The sequence below is a fragment of the Perna viridis genome, chromosome 1, assembly GCF_037379345.1.
Source record: "Perna viridis isolate PV_CMFRI_1.1 ecotype Kerala chromosome 1, ASM3737934v1, whole genome shotgun sequence".
NCBI lineage: Eukaryota > Metazoa > Mollusca > Bivalvia > Mytilida > Mytilidae > Perna > Perna viridis.
This window is the reverse complement of record NC_142445.1, coordinates 5,569,123-5,587,807: the sequence shown is the minus strand read 5'-3', so window position 1 is coordinate 5,587,807 and position 18,685 is coordinate 5,569,123. Positions and strand designations below refer to the sequence as shown.

At 32.2% G+C, this 18,685-nt stretch overlaps 1 protein-coding gene across 1 annotated transcript in view; it reads left to right on the top strand.

The window, feature by feature from the left end:
* Nucleotides 1-16,210, top strand: part of LOC148626984 (uncharacterized) — a 36,967-nt gene extending 20,757 nt beyond the window's left edge. Inside the window, exons 11-17 of the mRNA XM_088564851.1 lie at nucleotides 9,793-9,873; nucleotides 10,311-10,454; nucleotides 13,007-13,179; nucleotides 13,487-13,631; nucleotides 13,963-14,036; nucleotides 14,472-14,576; nucleotides 14,826-16,210. Coding sequence (XP_088420977.1) covers nucleotides 9,793-9,873; nucleotides 10,311-10,454; nucleotides 13,007-13,179; nucleotides 13,487-13,631; nucleotides 13,963-14,036; nucleotides 14,472-14,576; nucleotides 14,826-14,951 — 848 coding nt within the window. The 3' untranslated portion in view covers nucleotides 14,952-16,210. The remainder of the gene's footprint in view (nucleotides 1-9,792; nucleotides 9,874-10,310; nucleotides 10,455-13,006; nucleotides 13,180-13,486; nucleotides 13,632-13,962; nucleotides 14,037-14,471; nucleotides 14,577-14,825) is intronic.
* Nucleotides 16,211-18,685: the final 2,475 nt, after the last annotated feature.

Genomic DNA, 18,685 nt, shown 5'->3' with positions numbered 1-18,685 from the left:
AACTTTGCAAAGCTAATTTTTGTCGTTCCCTCCGCGGGACTCGAACTCGTACCGCTGTGACATCTATGGCAAGACCGCCTGCACTAAGTCCAGCGCCCTAGACCACTCGGCCATCTAGGCTATAAAAAAAATATAGCTTTCGCTGGCCGGGTCATTCCTCCTCGTAGGATTAATCTAGGGCTATAACTTAGTACACGATGTATAGTAGGACCGGACAGTTCATCTAGGTGTTATTATGTAGGATAGAGGATCAAATTAATGATGCATGTCACAACAAATCAATATTATACAACGTTTCAGAATGTGACGACTCTATTCGCTACACTGCTCCATCGGATGAAATTGATACAGGGAAGATATCGTAAACTTATAAAAGGGTCTGAAAAATTCCCAAAGATGTTAGAACTGTCAAATTTGCAAAGCAAAGTTTTGGTCGTTCCCTCCGCGGGATTCGAACTCCTACCGCTGTGACATTCTGAGACGTTGTATAATATTGATTTGTTGTGACATGCATCATTAATTTGATCCTCTATCCTACATATTAACATCTAAATGAACTGTCCCGTACCACCATACATCGTGTACTAAGTTACAGCCCTAGATTAATCCTACGAGGAGGAATGACTCGGCCAGCGAAAGCTATATTTTTATATAGCCTAGCTGGCCGAGTGGTCTAGGGCGCTGGACTTTGTGCAGGCGGTGTTGCCATAGATGTCACAGCAGTACGAGTTCGAGTCCCGCGGAGGGAACGACCAAAAATTTGCATCGCAAATTTGACAGTTCTAACATCGTTGGGAATTTTTCAGACCTTTCTATACGTTTATATATCTTCCCTGTATCAACTTGATCCGATGGAGCAGTGTAACAAATAGAGTCGTCACATTCTGAGACGATATATATATATCAGAATTACTTGATAAAACTTAAATTTCTTTTGAAGCACTAAGTCATTAAGGCATGGGTAGCGAGAGTGAAAATGAATTATCGTTCGAAGTAGAAATTAATTCTTTTTTTTTTGATTTTGTGAACATAAACATTTATGAACGGATGCTGAAAAATGAAAAGCTTATTTCCTCATCATATAATGTACTTTGGAGTGTTTTGTGAATGTGCCAATGCATCACACAAACTACAAGGGGAAAGAGGGATGTGCTAGATAATGTTAATTTTGGGTTATAAACAATAAAATCGAGAAGAGGCAGTACCAGGTACAGTTGAAATCCAAGTGAAAGTAAAGAGACAATGATTTGACAATCACGACATTCATGATTTGGGACTAATACTATACTAGAGAAAAACACTATGAATAAAACGATTTAATTGAAAGAACCCCCCCCCCCCCAATAAAGAAGAAGAAATGTGCATCTGAAACTAAGAGTATGTACCATGTGCTAGGTTCATTAAACGTTCTCTGCTTTCGTAGATACACGCACCGTGTTTTTCATACAATGTCAAATCTGCTTTACGGGAGACTAAGACTTTGTCTGTTAACACTATGGAGATGACCACATCACAACGATTAACGAGTTCAGTATGTCGACTGTAAACCTTTTTGAAGTGATGCCTTTAGACCTGTGGCAATACGACTTTTTTTTTTATGAAAATGCGTTTTGAAGCATTCTGTGAGGTATAATTTTAAACATTCTCCTAGAAAGACAATCCAATCGAGACATTCGATAATATCAACAATTAAACATCTCGGTGTTAATTGTAAGGCTTCAAATCCTCCTAAAACTACACTCTAACAAAGTTTTAAATACTATTATATGTACTTAGAATATGCAAACGTTTGTTGTGTAGAACATTAATGAATGGAATCTTAAGGTGAACGGAAAGTATGCTATGTTCAACTCTTATGTTATAGTGTTATTTAAAAGCACGGCGGGATTAATCTTCTTATGATTTATTAAGTTATAGTGCCCATATTGACAATAATCCTTTTGTTAAAAATGAACTTGATTATATTTTAATAGCATAGATGAAGCTTAATACGGAATTCAGTTTATGTTATTTCTATTTCTATTCATTATATAGTGTCAGCTTTTGATAACATTATTGATAACATCATTAGTAACACTAGTTTTTGGCCATGTATATAAAAGAAAATAAAATAAAAAAAAACATGCAAACAGAATACAAATAAAACAAAGAACAAACAAATGTACTTACCTGTCAAAAACCGTATAAATCTGAGAACCACGGACAGATGGATCATATTGCTATGATCGAGTAATATCACATCTGAATGGAGAAGACTGGTTTCTTAGTAAGAAACATATGTTTTTAATTTTTTTGCTCTAGCAGAACTCTAAAAGTCATTCAAATAGACCAACAAAATTTAAGGAATGTGAGATGGTTTCACTTAATTCCAATCAGCGGTTTCAGGGGAGTTGGGGATGGAAGAATGGTACCACTAACCCCTAACGAATTATTTCAATAGGTAATCCCTGAAGTCATCCGGATGGATAAACAAAATAGAAGGTGCATTATGGAATCATACGGCAAAGAATTTGTATAAGTAATCAAATTCCATTTAGTGGTTTCTGAAGAGTTTCAGACAGCATGATCACTTTATACCACCCGTTTGCGAGATCATAATGACGTCATAGTTGCCTAGAAGATAGATTTTATAGATTTTGTTTTATGGATATTTCCAATACCTCTTGCAGATTATGTTTTGCAAAACACTTCAGAATTCAGTGAAAAAAACTAAGAAAATTAAGAATTGATACAGATTATATAGGGAATTTTCAAATTTCTGCCAAATTTTAAAAAGTGTACTATTGTAGTTTACTAAGTATATTTGTTAAATAAGAATACCCATCTAACTATCTTTTAGATTCTAGAAAGTAAATGTTGTTTCACTGAACTTGTTATTGAATTTTCGTCAATTTGTTTCACATAATTTAAAAACTAAGTTTTACACATCATCAAACAAAAAATTGATAGAACCTGTTAAAATTTTCAAGATGCTCTAAAATACCCCTGTAATAAATATGGTCTGTCTTTTTCTCAAGTTGATGAACCTATAACACACATCTTTTTAGTGAAGTACTTTACTTTGTAAAAATTTCTTTCATTATACTAATCTGAAAGTGCTGGTGTTAAAATAATGAAGAAACGTCTAGTTTTTTTTAAATGCCTATATACAATTTGTAACAAACAATAATAAAAAACGCTGTTATGAATAACTTTGCAGCGAAAGATGTTTATTAAAAAAGATCACCTTTCAGTGAACCTTAAATAAAATAAACATCCTGGCTATTAATAAAGTATGATTAAAGGGAATATATTCCAATCAATTTCAAGTTCATTTTAAAAAGCGATTGAGTGAGATTTGTAAGAGATTTGAAAATATTGAGAAAGATGGATTATAAATAATTTTTTAAATTCAGAGGAAAGTTTTAGAATTCAGTCAAAATTTAATTTAGTTTGCATAATCAGGGATATTAAACATGTCTGGGTGCAAAATCCATAACTTCGGTACGAATACTAAGCTTAATCAAGCAAAAGTTTATTCTAATTGGAGAATTTTGTTAGGATAAATGTTTTCGTCCTTGTTACTTTATGATATTCACAAATAGGTGTTTTGAAACGTTCATATCAACAGTTTATGCATGTTAAGGTAAGATGCTTTATTTATGTTTAGAATAAGAAGAAACTTTATCACTATTTATTCATTTATTTAAACCGTTAACATTTTTCCAAAGCTATCGAATTCTACATATATAAACAGCTTGCAAAAATGTAAAATCACATTCTTCATTCATTAGTTCATTGCATGACATTCAATGCATATAATTTTCGTTCCTAATCTTCGCTTAACTTAAAAAAAAAATCGCGACAAACACCGCTTAACCCATCGTCAACCATCTACATTCTTTTACACATGATCTCCACAAGCATTTTAATTTGCATCTTGGAAGAGTAGTAGCTTTAATTTTTATTATAAATAAGCTACATTGGTTGGAGTTTATCCTTAGAGTACTACTCAACATAAAAATCCGGCGGAGGTTGTCATGTGATTAATATTTTGTAATCCTAATTTATATAACTAGAAAAAAAATCATCCAGTGCCAATAAATCTCGCTATCCTCAAAGTGTTTTCTTGAATATTAGACATGAGAGTCATCATGTGCAATTTCAGAGACAGTGTGCCATATTTTCAGAGCATAATTAACCCGAAATCTCGTTTGACAAATTTTATTTTTTGTTTCGTGAAGCAAAGTTCACTTGATGTATGAATTTTGTTTGATTAAAACAAGGTAGACATGTTGTATGTTGTATCTATCGCTTTTTCGTTCATTCTGATAGATTTTAGTATGGATGAATGCTTGTCATGAATGTTCATATTTGCTGAAATTACGTGTAATATTATACTTTCTATCAAATTTCACTTCACGTTATACTTTCAAAGCCCTTTTCACTTCACTAGGCCATTAGGCTTATGATTATAAGAACTTGTAAATGTCATATGACTTTTGCTACATATGAAATTCTAAACAATTGTGTATTTTTTTCTGAAAACTTCCTTCAATACAGCATTGAATAAATAACCAAAAGAAACTTTAACGAGTGAGTATAAAATGAATAGTTCGTGGGAAAATATTTAGATTTCAAGTACGTTTCACTCTGCAGTACTGACAAGTTTGATATCGTTGTATTATACAGACTTCAGTGACTGTTGTATTATAGAACAAAAATAAATATTATATACGAGGAACATATTTCTATGTTGAATGCTCGTGGTGAATAAGTATAGCGTTGATATAAATTATCTTGATTGTAATGATTATGTGATCGTAATTTGCATTTCAAAATAGGGAAATGCTGCATATTTATAAATCAAGTGACACATTTTATGATTAATATTATTCAAGAACTTTACGTACAGGAAATAAAACGCACTTGTTTTTTAAATATCGTGTTGTCATTTTTTAAAATGCTATTGCGATTTAAAAATATCAAAGACTACGTATTTTTACTGATTAAATTAGTTGAAATGTCTAACCGGCAGATTATATGGTATTATTTCAAGGATTACGGAAAATAAAAAAAAACCAAAAAACAGCATTTTGAAAACATCTTTTTATTTGGAAGATGATTTTGAATTGTTATTGCCATCACTTGGCGTCCGTCATCGTCGTTAACAATTTTTCAAAACTCTTACCCTCTAACACTACTAGGAACCAAATGTTCCTTGGGATATCCTGCATCGATATGGGATTTTTGATCCGTCAAAAACATGACCGCCTTACTTAAATTAGAACATAGGGGTCAGACAGTAGAATATATCTCCAAAACCGTTAGGTTTAGCCACATTTTGACATGGGGTTAAAGTGTTCAGCATGACGAGGTCTATATTTGGTCAAATTTCATTTTAAACTGTTAAGTCATGTTGGAGTTATTGCCCTTTTTCGACGTTTTCTTTGCTATTTTTAATGTTATTTCTGTCAAAAATCTTCTCCTCTGTCACTATTGGAACTAAACTTGGTATGACTGTTCCTTGGGGTTTCCTGCATAGGACTGAAGTAGAGATTTTGATCTGTCGAAAAACATGACCACCGTTACTAAAACTAAAACAAAGGGGTCAGATAGTAGTTTTTCGCATATATCTCCAAAATTGTTAGGTTTAGCAAAATTATTTCTATAGCTGAAATGACCCTTATTATAAGGTCTTCAAAAGTCTTCAGGGATCAAAGTTCTCAAGTGACTCCTTGTAAGAGTTATTGCGCTTGAAAGATGATAAATGGTGTTTTTTTTTTACAGTTTTCAACCAATATCTTGAAAACTATAATAGATAGAAAGAAACTTTCCATTGCTGAAATAATCCTTATTATAGTCCTAAAGTATCCTTGAGTCAAAATTGTTGGACAACTCTTTGTTAAAATTTATTTCCCTTGAAAGATAATCTTTAACTAGGTGAGCGATTCAGGCTCCTGTGAGCCTCTTGTTACAAAGTATGAAGACTCTCTACCAATAACTACATATTTGCATTTAGATGTATCGTCTTTATTTTGAATGTCAACAATTTCATCCGGGGTACGTGTGTTCCAGTTTGTTTGTTTGTTTGCTTTTCTTTCAGTCAACACTTGGGAGTCTGTTTTCTCTTCTTGTTTTTCCCCTTTAACATCATGGTGTACTGTCTTAACCTAAGTATCCTATGATTTCTTTTGAAATACAAATTATTCTATTTATATGACAAAACAAAAAGAATTGAAAGTTCGGCCACTTTCTATTAAAATTGAAAGCTCAACAAATTTAGTCTTAACCTTAAGTCTTCTATGATTTTTTTTTAAATACGAATATTCTATTTCTATGACAGAACGGAAAGAATTGAAAATACGACCAATTTCTATATCGAACTTCCATCATTCCTTTAAAGTTTTACGCTCTGTGTTCCATTTTTTCGATACCACTGCTGGTGGACCTGAGGTCCCTGTGGGTGTTCACCAACCCAATAGTCAGACTTGTCTGACCCTGAATAATATCATATTTTATCTACCCTTTTTATGAAATCTTGTAGTATTCCAAATTGAAAAACACGTAAAACACCGAGGCTTAATTCCTTGCATTGCATATGGTAGATCCTCTCGGTGATGGATTTGGCTTCCTCTGTCGATAGTTTTGGTTATGAGTACTGCTTGTATAAGCTAATATTTTGATTATGATCTTCCTACATATTTGATTTTTAATGCTGCTGATGAGAGGTTACTCCTTGTACAGCATATCATATTTACAATATATAAAACTGGTATTTTTTGTATTTACGAACAAAAATCGAAACTTGTCTTAAAGAAATCTTTAATTCTTTAAATTGTCTACTGTACATAACAAGTATGTTGTCGTACCAGCAGACAAAGCCCAAAACAACATTGTTTTTGTCTGTAAAACGTTTTACATCCAATGTTTAGTATCAGAGGTAGACATAGAAAAAAATAGCAGTGATAAGACCTATACTGCTACCACACTCTCCAAAGAAGAGATTGTGGAAAACCATAAATCTGTGCTATCCTCTTTTGGTCTTTCTACCAAGGACGATAATTGTGATTTACCGTCTATGTACTGGATTCCTTAACTCCACAAGAATCCATACAAACAACGTTTCATAGCTGGATCTGTAATATGTACCACCAAATCTCTTTTTTTTGTCGAACCTCGGATAACTCGAACATTTTTGCCTGGTCCCGTCGACTTCGACTCGTTAAGTAGAAGTCGAAGGGACCAGGCAAAAATGTTCGAGTTATCCAGAGTTCGAGTCATCGGAGGTTGAGTATAACCCGGAAATTGTTTAGTCGATGATTGTATCTGCATTTACATCATTTATTTTGTTTGTACATGCTCGTGTTCTTAACTTTACAGAGTTCTTCGTGATGACTTGCGTTTTATATCGGAAGAAATAATTGTGCGTTGTTTATCAGGTTTTAATTACTGAACGGCATCACGTGTTTAACGGAAATTTTCTTTTTATTTTAATACGTCGAAAAACTCGTACGTTCATAACATGTTGCTTTGCATGTCTCACAATCAGGAGATGTTCTACATTACTACGATAAAATTTCAGATTCACTAGCGAAACGAATGTAGTGGAAATACAAGTTGTTATTATTGTCTGTTTGATGTTTAATTGAATATTCAGATACATGTACGAATATAATTCATTTTTAAAATAAAAATTATCAAAATATCCGATATCACTATTAGTGTGAATACGCGAGATCAATAAAGTTCGTTTTTTTTTTACTACACGCGTTATTTTGGATTAATCAAGAAATAACGAGTGTCAACAAATAATTTCAAAAGCCATGCTAATCGTTGTAAAAACACACTTCGATCATGGTTTGTAATAAAGCAATCAGTTTTCCGACTAATTAGTTGGCTTCGAGACATCAGGGTTAATTAACCACGAAGTCCTATCGAGGTGACTGATGGAAAACCTCGAGTTATCCGAGATTTCGAGTCATCCGAGGTAAAATTGTATTGGAGTAAGGGGAGTTTTGCTGGGACTTTAAAATTAGTTCGAGTTATCCGAGATTTCGATTCTTCCGAGTTCGACACATCGAGCTTCGACTGTACTTCTATTCCCCATACTCAGTTAAAATCCCGACTTATAAACATTATACATCGTTGTTTTTCCAAAAAAAGATGGTACACTTAGGTACAAATATATAGTTCTCGATAGAGATTCCTCATACTTAGTAAGAAATGATTCCAAATTATCTTCCAAATATACAGAGGAAGATGTTTACAAAATGCTGGAATTTTTAATCGACAACATATTTGTTCAGTGTGGTGAACGTGTTTTTTAACAAACGGTCGGCATTCCAAAGGAAACAAATTGTGCTCCTTTACTTGCTGACCTATTCCTTCACTCTTATGAGGCTGAATTTATAGCTGATCTGATCCGAAAGAAAGAATATCGTTTAGCTAGATCCTTTAATCTCAGTTTCCGCTATATAGATGACGTATTATCTTTAAACAATCCTAATTTCGGAGATTCGATACATCGCATCTACCCCAAAGAACTTGAGATAAAGGATACCACAGACAATATGAAGTCAGCTTCATATGTTTACCTACATTTAGAAATCGATGGTAAAAGAAAACTATTGACCAAACTTTACGACAAACGTGACGACTTTTCATTCAGAATTGTCAATTTTCCTTTCGACTGTGCCAACATCCCTTCAGTACCTGCGTATGGAGTGTTCATATCACAACTCATACGTTATGCCATAGCTTGCCGAAACTACGCAGACTTTTTTGTATCGCGCTAGAAGTCTAACAAATAGGCTTCTGGAACAGGGTTATGTTGCTACAAGATTGAAGTCATCACTACAGAAATTTTATGGTCGTCATCATGAACTCATGGATCATTATGGTGTATCCATCTGCACCATGTAAACTAATTTATTCAACGGGTCATAGTTTTCCTTTCTTCTTTTGTCTACCCCGGACTAGACTTTTTATGAGCAACTCGGCGGGTGTTTCTAGAAAAGCAGAGGACGCTTACCCTACCGGTGCACCTGGTCGATGCTCACAGTTTTAAGTGGAGTCCAAGTTGCTCATTTGCTTGTGTTATTTTGTATGTATGATTTTAGTTACTTTTTGTTCTTTGTTGTGTATGTCTGTTTTCCATGTCTGGTCTTTGTCCCTGGATTACATTCTTTTGATTACCACTATAACCTTGGTTCCCTTGATTACTCTTTAATATTAATTCATGCAGACTTTTATATAATTGATAAGATCTCAGCTTTAGCATTTTGTCTTAATTCGACAAAAGTAGTCAGCTTTTTATACATATAAATAAGACTTAATAATCTTTTTTGACCGAGTATCAAATTATTTAACACATAAAACCATTTGTGCTGATGTGAACGACTGGTAAAGTGTTATTCAACACGGTTATAATGTAGAAGTGGTTTTAAATACGTACACTCACACCTGCAGGCTTATTATTGGTCATTGTAGTAATGAGATTTAGATATATTTTTACAATGGTAAGCCGATGTTATGAACTAAGGGTGGGGATATTGCATCGATTAATACAATCGTAAAAGTACATTGTCATAGTACAAATGGTGTTCATTTTGTCTGTTATTAAGCTTTATCCTAGTTTTATACATTTTTTAGGATTCCATGCTTTTCATATCATTTCCATAAGCTGCAACAGTCCAAATTCCCCAATGTTATATTATTTAGTCTTTCTTTTGGGAGCTGTATTTACATGTTTATTTTACTGTGTTTGATTAATTATAAAAAAACACCCACCAAAGACTTATGCTTTTCCAGAAAAAGAATACTTGGATTACAGGCTTGGAACCGTTAGTGCATCTCCTAAATTCTCTCCTACACTTGCAGATAGACTAGAAGGTAATATTATTTGTGATAATGATTTTTTCTAAATAATATTGTTTACTATTATAAGAATAACATCAATAACGGAAAAAAAAATAAACAAAAATGAACGAAGAAAACTTAATGAAAGGTTATTATTTTTGTTTCATAAATAATCTTGACATTCATTAAAATTAACATGTTCATTTACTTGATTCACAAGCCAGATATGAGAACTAAGAAATAATTATAATGACACTTAGCTTCTACAGCTTATATATCACAAAATATGAACAATATTTTTGCATAGCACATAAAAATGTTTTCAGAGCATTCTAGTATTCCTTCTGTATCATCATTAATCAGAATAGTCTGATTTTGCATGTTCAGTTCAGGTAACATATACACATGTAACATCGTATACAGGTGTGTTAGTAAATTATGACCACTGTGGCTTAAGGTATGATTTGTAGATGTTGAGGACGAGATAAACACGGAATTATTGATTAATGATCTTCAAAAACAAGTAGAACTAATGGATCTTACCGTGAAAAGGAAGAGAGTTGAATCCTTGATGGACACTGATCCAAATAACAAGTCAAGATTAACCACTGTAGGTAAGTAAAGTTTGTGTTAGTTTATGAAATATGTTAAAAAGGTTTATAATTGTCGTGTGTAGAACAGTTTAGTGTAAATGTGCAGTAATGCAGGGAAAAGAAAACAATACCTAACATTTGTTTCACATTAATTGTTCACGACTTTATATTCCATATAACAAATGATAATGATAAATGTCAGAAATGCAGTTCTGAGTTTAGCCATTTTTCATTTTCTATATTTTATTGTATACAAAGTTATCTTTCATTTTAAAGTAGGAATGGGATTGTAATATAAGTTTATGTTGTGATAAATAAACTGGGTAAGCAACGCCCAGATATAGATGATAAATTGAATGTTATTATTATGCCCTTTAAGCAATTAAACAAGAGTTCAGTGAATCTGATAACAATTATGGTGAGTGCCTGAAGTGCTCACTTGATTTGGTAGATTGGTACAGGAGTGTTTCTATTTCTTTTCTTTCTTTTTTATTTCTACTCTTTTGGTGGCTAGTATACTCTAAAATGTGGGCATAATTAAGGCATACGATATTTCTTATTCAAACTTTTTTAGCACATAGTATATAGATTCTATGTAGATTAGACAAAGACGATACATTTATTGAATGTTTTACTCTGTCAGTGGGAAAGGGGATGGGTACATGCAAAGCACTGTACCCAGATGTTCCAAAGAACTGAGAAATATATAAGATGTGATTAAATTACATATGATCTGTTGGTCAATATACAACCATAACTCCAAGTCATTATAAAAGAACAACTCGTTATTTGCTAATTAGCATGGAAACTGATAGTTATCATCAAGATAAGAAGGGATATTGATGTTTCCACTTGTCACTAAGCAATAACAAATGACAGAATAATCCATATGAAACTAAATGTTTAACTGTTACAAGTGTCTTGATGAATATATAATTGCTAAATTTCTTTAATTAGTTATAACTAATGTTAGATGGTTTAATGTATACAATTTATATAACATGGATACTTTTCTGGAAACCTCCTTAGGGTGTGTGTGTGTATGGCGGGGGGGGGGGGGGGGGGTGCCAATGTCAAAAAGATTGCAAGCCACTCCCGGGGTTTAACATTGACCTATCAATCCTATAGACTCTTACATTACTTGACTTCATGACCACACTTCCATCTTATCTTTTTAATAGTACCGTTTCCATAGTTTGATAAGTATTTAACTGCTGTAGGTATTATCTCCTTTGTTTGATTGTCCTTTAGACAACTGAATAAAACTTGTTTTAACATTTATTTATCAAAATTGAAGGCATAAATAGGTTTTCTGAAATTTGTAATTTTGTACTTTGAGGTACTATGATGTACTGAAGTCCTTTTTATTTCAAAAGTATATTGGAAAAAAAGGTTTTTTTTCAGAATTTTTGGCAAAATATTTCTGACATCATACAAACACATTTTCAGCCCAGGTGGGTTATTGTTGTTGTTGTTGTTACATATGCACCGTACTTACTCTTGTTTAGAAAAGTCCGAATTGCTCATTTACTTTTGTTACTTTGTATGTATTGTTTGTTTTGGTCATTTTATGTTCTTTGTTAAGTTTGTCTATTTCCATGTCTGGTCTTTGTTCATGGATTATATTCTTTTGTTTCCGCTGGAATTTTGGTTCCCTTGACTACTCTTTGACCTGACTTGCTGTGCATATTTTTCATATTTGAAGAAGAGGACATAACAAATACCCGAGTTTCACTTGATACGGACCACTCGTTTACAGAGTTTAAATCACCTAAATCACGTGTGTATGTGTGTTTATCGTCCTTCTTTAGACCAACACATTGTAGTGCACCTTTGACTTTTTATGTATGATTTTGGTTATTTTATGTTCTTTGCTGTGTTTGTCTGTTTTCCATGTCTGGTCTTAGTCCCTGGATTACATTCTATTGATTTGTGCTATAACCTTGGTTCCCTTGATTACTCTTTGATATATTGGAAACATCTCAAATAATACCCTTAAATTGGTTTATTTTGGCATTTTCTGCAGATTTGATAAACATGCACAGCAAAATGAAGTTAAGATTTTAATATTATTAAACAGAAAAAAAAAATGATTAACATTTTAATTATCTAGATCCAGCCTTATATTAAATCATTGAAAAGTGTATAGGTTTGTCTGAAAATCTATGTGAAATAAAGCCCATATTTGTCAAAAAGTAATGTTCAGTTTAGATTTAAATAACTTTTTTATTTTTCAAATATATATTAGAATATATTGGAAACATTGAATTGAAAATTTTACATTATTGGGGAATGAGGGACTTGGTATTGAAGAAAATGTTGGCGGTTTTCTTTTAATTCTGACAAAGTTCTGATTTTGCAAGATAGTTTTATTACACTATAGAATAAAAATGGATTTTATATTTTAATTGATTTCATGATATATACATCGCCGATATAACATATTTTGTCCTGTTGTATGTAAGTTACTAATTCTTGCTTTAAAGAGACTATATAATAAACCTGCACGGACGTATTTTTCAACTTTTAGAATCCAGTGAATAGTTTGTGTTAATTTAAGATAAATATTTTAGATGACTGCAAATACCTGTCATTTCCACCCGCCAAACAGAGACATGCCAAAGAGCCGTATGACCACATGAAGGACGCTGCATTCTTCTACGATGTCACAGAGAGATTTAAGAAAGGAATGAAGCTGGACCCTGATTTCCGGAAAAGCAGCGTAGAAGTCAATACTATATCTAAAGTATGCGTTGAAAAAAATTATGAACACAAGTTTTAAAGACTGATAAAGCTGATTTATAAACTCTTCATACATGTTATGGTAATTGAAGTAATGTGTATTATTTGTCTTCTAATATTGTTAGATACACACTGTCAAACTTTCTTCTCATAACAAATAGTTGTTCGATAAAACAAAAATTATAACGATACAATGTGTAGATTTTGAGTGATTTTTTAAATAGTTTTGTTACCTTATTAAAAATGTTTAGAATTATTTATTTAAACAGAAAATGTTTCAATAGTATAAAAAAATTAACGTTTTTTATTAGGCCACCCTCTCCGATAGATTTCAAGAGAAATATAGAGACAGAATAAAAGGTTTAATCGACCCATCTATGGTAGCAGATTTGTATCTTTGTTCAGATAAAATGGAACGTGCTCAAGATATTTTAAAACAGGGTTTCAATGCTTCAGGTAAGGTTTTCCTATTTTGATGGAATTAGAATTGTTAAAAATTAAGTTATGTAATTTTGGTCTGTACTGTTGTTCTACAAAAAAAACCGACATATTCATAACTATCTTTTAGAAATAATCCTCTTTAAGCATTTCTTAATCAAAATTTAGGAACACAACGTAGTTTCTTGTAATATGATATTCTAAGAGGTACTCTTAATTTCAAATCCATAGGCTTATCAGTAAGTTGCATATTTCTGTTTCCTCTGTATTTAATGCATTGAAAAATCTCCCCTGGAAATCTGGATTTATTCTACTAAGAATCGATGATATGTACATATATATATTGTAGATGTGACAGCAGGGTCATATGGGAAAGGCCTTTACTTCACAAAATTTCCATCAAGAGCCTCTCGACAATCTAAGGTTAGCATTTCATTCGCTTTTCCAAACTAATCGCAAAAAAGGTACAAAATGCAAGTTGCTGTTTTGAAAATATGAATTTTGTTTGAACACAAACTTTAATGCGATAATCATTTGATTTATTGCATAATTTAGGGTCTTTTTGTCTAATTATTGATCGCCAGTATATTGTTCTTTTGAGGAGTTGTTGCTAAGTGTTTATTTTCAAAATAGTACTTGAGCAACTTGTTTACATTGAAATAATATCTTCCGTACTTTTAACCTGTCTTGATAACATCCTGTGCTCTTTAAACTTGTCTCGATAATATCTTGTGTGATTATTACTGGTTTCATTAATATCTTACGTACTTGTAACTTATCCCAACAATATCTTGGGTACTTTTAACTTCTTTTAATATTATCTTGCGTATTTTTAACCTGTCTCTGTATGTTTTATAGTCAGGAAAGGTTATGTTAGTAGAAGTAGGCTTAGGTAAAGTAGAAACTGTGATGAAGAGAGATCCACAAAGACAGAAACCTAGTGCTGGACACGATTCAATTCTGGTGAGTACTTTAACTGAATTAACTGACTTATTTGTGGATTAAGGACACGAACATATTTAAAATGAAAAACAATTATTAAGGCAAGACAATATCTGGAAATAAAATAATATTTAGAAATTTGTTAACTTCATAGTTGAATGTAAATGAATACAATTAAGTAAAGAATTTTTTAGTTGTAGTCGTTTGTGTTTATTCCTTCGCATATTCTGAAAAGAAATCGTGATTTATGAATCATTATTTATGTTACAGACACCTGGAAGAGTAATTAAAGATGTAGGAGATGGGGATAGTTCAATGAATGAAGAGTATGTGATATTCGAACCATTACAAGTTATGCCTCTTTGTCTGATCAGCATGACAGAACCTGGCCATTGACAGTCCAGTGTTCTTATAAATTTGTGCCATTGTTAAACACAACCGACTTTTTATACAGCAAGTTTAACGCATCAAAACCATTTTAGGCGATCCTTGGTTGAAAAAAAGTATCAAAATTTATCGTGACATACTATTATGTACGTGAAGCTACCTACATTTCTTTTATTGCTACATTTTAGGTATTGGTAAGTTATATAAATAATCATATTCTCGTATTAAAGTTGATCAATACATAAGGTATGTAGACAAACAGTAGATATTTCTCATTTCAATAAGTGTTTACATTTTGTATCCTCAATGTTTTATTACGATCTCGCATATGTCTATCTAGTTATATAGTTACTATATGGAAGTGGAAGTTACCGTAATTTTCAAAGGATGAATGATAAAAAATAAATGGTTAATTTCGAAAAGCTTTTTTGATTTTTTAAAATGCTTTCCTTCTCTTCGCTAGCTCAGTTTAAAATATATCATGATCATTATAATTCGAATACTTTACGATTTATAAACAGAGGGTATACTTTATCTGTTTTGTTTTTGGAAGAAAATTAGATAACTTCTAAAGAAATTCTTAGAACTGTATAGCACTGTCAATGATATTATGCCAATTTTTTTTTTAAAAGTTGTGTTATTAAATGTTATAAATTCCGTCCGCCTGGTTTTCTTATTATGCTGTAGTTGAAGATCTGTTATATAGGTAGAAAGAAAGTCGGTGATGTTATTTTTCTTGTTTCTGTTGTTGTAAGATTTTTTTTTCATCTTCGTTTTCTGATTTTCTTTTCACTGTGTGATTGCTATTGTTAAATTGAAAGTATACAAATCAGAATGCAAAATTAATGTCCTTACCAATAGATCTCAAGATCTTGGTGTATTTCTTTCAAACAAAAAACGTATAACTTATCGTTCATCATGTAGAATTCTCTAATTACCCAACAATTATATTTTTGTTCCTGTTGTTGAAGCGGCCAAAGAGATTTTTGATTGGAAATATGTTGTTTTACATCGTTTAGTCCAACATTTAATTAAATGTTTTAAACTGACCTTGTCGAACGATTTTCAAACATTGACTTATTTTATGTTTTAGTCATTTAGTTGCTTTAGTTATTTTTTAATAGTTTATTATTTGTAGTCATGAAGCATTATAACTTGTTCCTACACTTATCGATATTTCTTGTTTATAAGCAGTCGTTGTGGGAATCAGTTCAGTAATAAAGGAAAGTGTGTTAAATTAGAGACAAATAAAAAAAAAGTCTTGATTATATTTTCATTTTTTTTGGGCAATGTTTGTTTTTTGTCAGTCAAGTTTAACATGACAATCATTTATCCGCCGTTTGAATGGTTTATATGAATTTTCAAAATATTATAGCATATCGATAATAATCATTGCCGCCTCATAAATACTCGCGAAAAATCAAGATGGCGGACGTGATTGCGTTAGATTATCTCTCTTTGCACATAAAAATGTGATTAGAAAATTAAGTGCTTACCTAAGTATTTCGTCAGATATCATTTTAAACGAAAAACTGCCAGTATTCTTCGAGGAAAGAGCTGTAAAGATTTCTAATACAATCCTTGGTGAAGTCATCACTATGTCTTCAGTGGCGGAGAACATATCTGGTGTGTTATTGATGTTTTGAGCCGTATTTTGGAGAAATCTGTTTATTCTGAGCCACACATTCTCAATAATGTTTTTAGTCCGGAGACTGAGCAGTCTAAGTCATCCAATAAATATCATTATTCTTTTTGAATTCTTCTATAATTCGAGCTCGATGGACAGGGGCATTTCCGTCTTGAAAACGGTATGGTTTATCGGCAAAGTCACGGGTTAAAACGGGCCACAGGTGATTATTAAACATTTCACGATATTTTTCTGCATTTACATTACCGTGAACTTAATTTAAAATGCCAACACCATACCAAGTTATAAATCCCCAGATCATGAAAAATACCTTCCTCTGATGTGGTGGATTATGCATTTAGGTCGATATGCCTCATGGGCAGCTCGCCACACGTACACACGATTATTTTGTTCGATCACAATTTGTGATTCATGACTGAACATTACTTGGATCCAGTTTTGAATTACTGTCCATTTACGCCGTTCCAAGCACCTGGATAAACGTTTCTTTTTGTTCACCTGTCGTACAACCATTTTCTTTCTAACAACTTTTCTAAAATTCGTTGAATTGTCTTAGGATGAACACGCACATTACCTCTTTCATTAAATGCATTGGATATTTCACGAAAAACTTTGCCACGGTTCTTCTTCATTGCCCTTATCAATCTTGCTTCGCGACGTCTTGTCACTTTCTTTAGTCTCCCCACTCGAGGAATATTTTCAACATCAACCCGACTTCCAAATTTCTTTCAAACAGAGCGAATTGTAGATTCAGGGATGTGCAAAAATTTCACTTTTTCGCAAGTTCTATAGCCCAGGCGTTTTTCATTCATTCAATTATTTGTTTACGATCTTGACTCAATTCTTCCGTCTTTCCGTCCAATATCGGCTATTGCTATCAATGTTTTTAAACATGCGAAATGACCTAACCTATGTCATTCTGCATTTTGACATCATCGTAGCAGGTGTTCGAGGTCGATAGTATTATTTATGTCGAAGATTACATTGTAGTAAGCTTCAAATATCGCTCTATGAAACTACCGATTTCCGCCATTGTGTAATTTCGCGAATACTAGACGGGGCTGTATTTCCCCATATGCCATTTCAAATTAAATTACATTGAATTGCTTAGGGTTTTTAAATAGAAAATGGCGTACACGAAACATGTGAAAAACATTTAATATCGTTACATCCGAATTAAACGTTAAAAATATTAATGAATCAGTGTTTTAGTAGTTCTAAGACAAAACCTGACTAAAATACCTAAATTAATTATAGTTCTGACTGACAGTTCACTATGTAAACTGTAAACATTTTAATTTTAGCGGATTCTGTCAAGTGAACATATTCACGGGTTTCACTTTTCGCTGTGTATAAATGATTGGCGTTATATAAGGTTTAAAACCAATTTCACATGTATTATTTTTCAGTCCTCCGCGAAAATAGCAAAAATTAGTACATTTACAGTATATTGTTACATTAGATTCGACCTTGAACATCTGGTTTTTGTTTGGAATAATTTGAATTATCTCAGTAAAATGATTTTTTCTTGTTTCGTACCGTCATGTTAACTTATATATAAGACTGCAATTTCGGATATGATCTTCTTTTTACATATGATATTTTTTATGTATAGAATAAACATTGTACTTACGCCATGTAGAAACTTTCCTGTTTCCACGTGAGTTAATGTTATATATCTCAGTTGCATTTTTTATACAAAGGATATAAATGAATCAAATGTATTAGTACAAGCTTCTTTCTCAACATCCTGAGAAAAATATTAATATATCATTGATGAACGTTTGGAAGAGCTTTTTGGTTCTTCAATCAAAATATGTTTTACATGGTTGATAAATTAGTTACTATTCCATTTACTGTTCCAATTACACAGTTTATCATACATTTCCATCTTAATATACTACATGTCAAATGTCAATTTTGAACTATTTATATGTGATCAGTTGTTTTTGTTATTTATATTATGGTAAAAGATTATTTTAAGGAATGGTGTGAAAAAAGTGTTTGTTTTTATTTCAACGACGTTATTATTTGAGTAAAATGATAACCACACTACTCCGAATAAAATGTCGGAAGAAGATTCCATCAACACAGG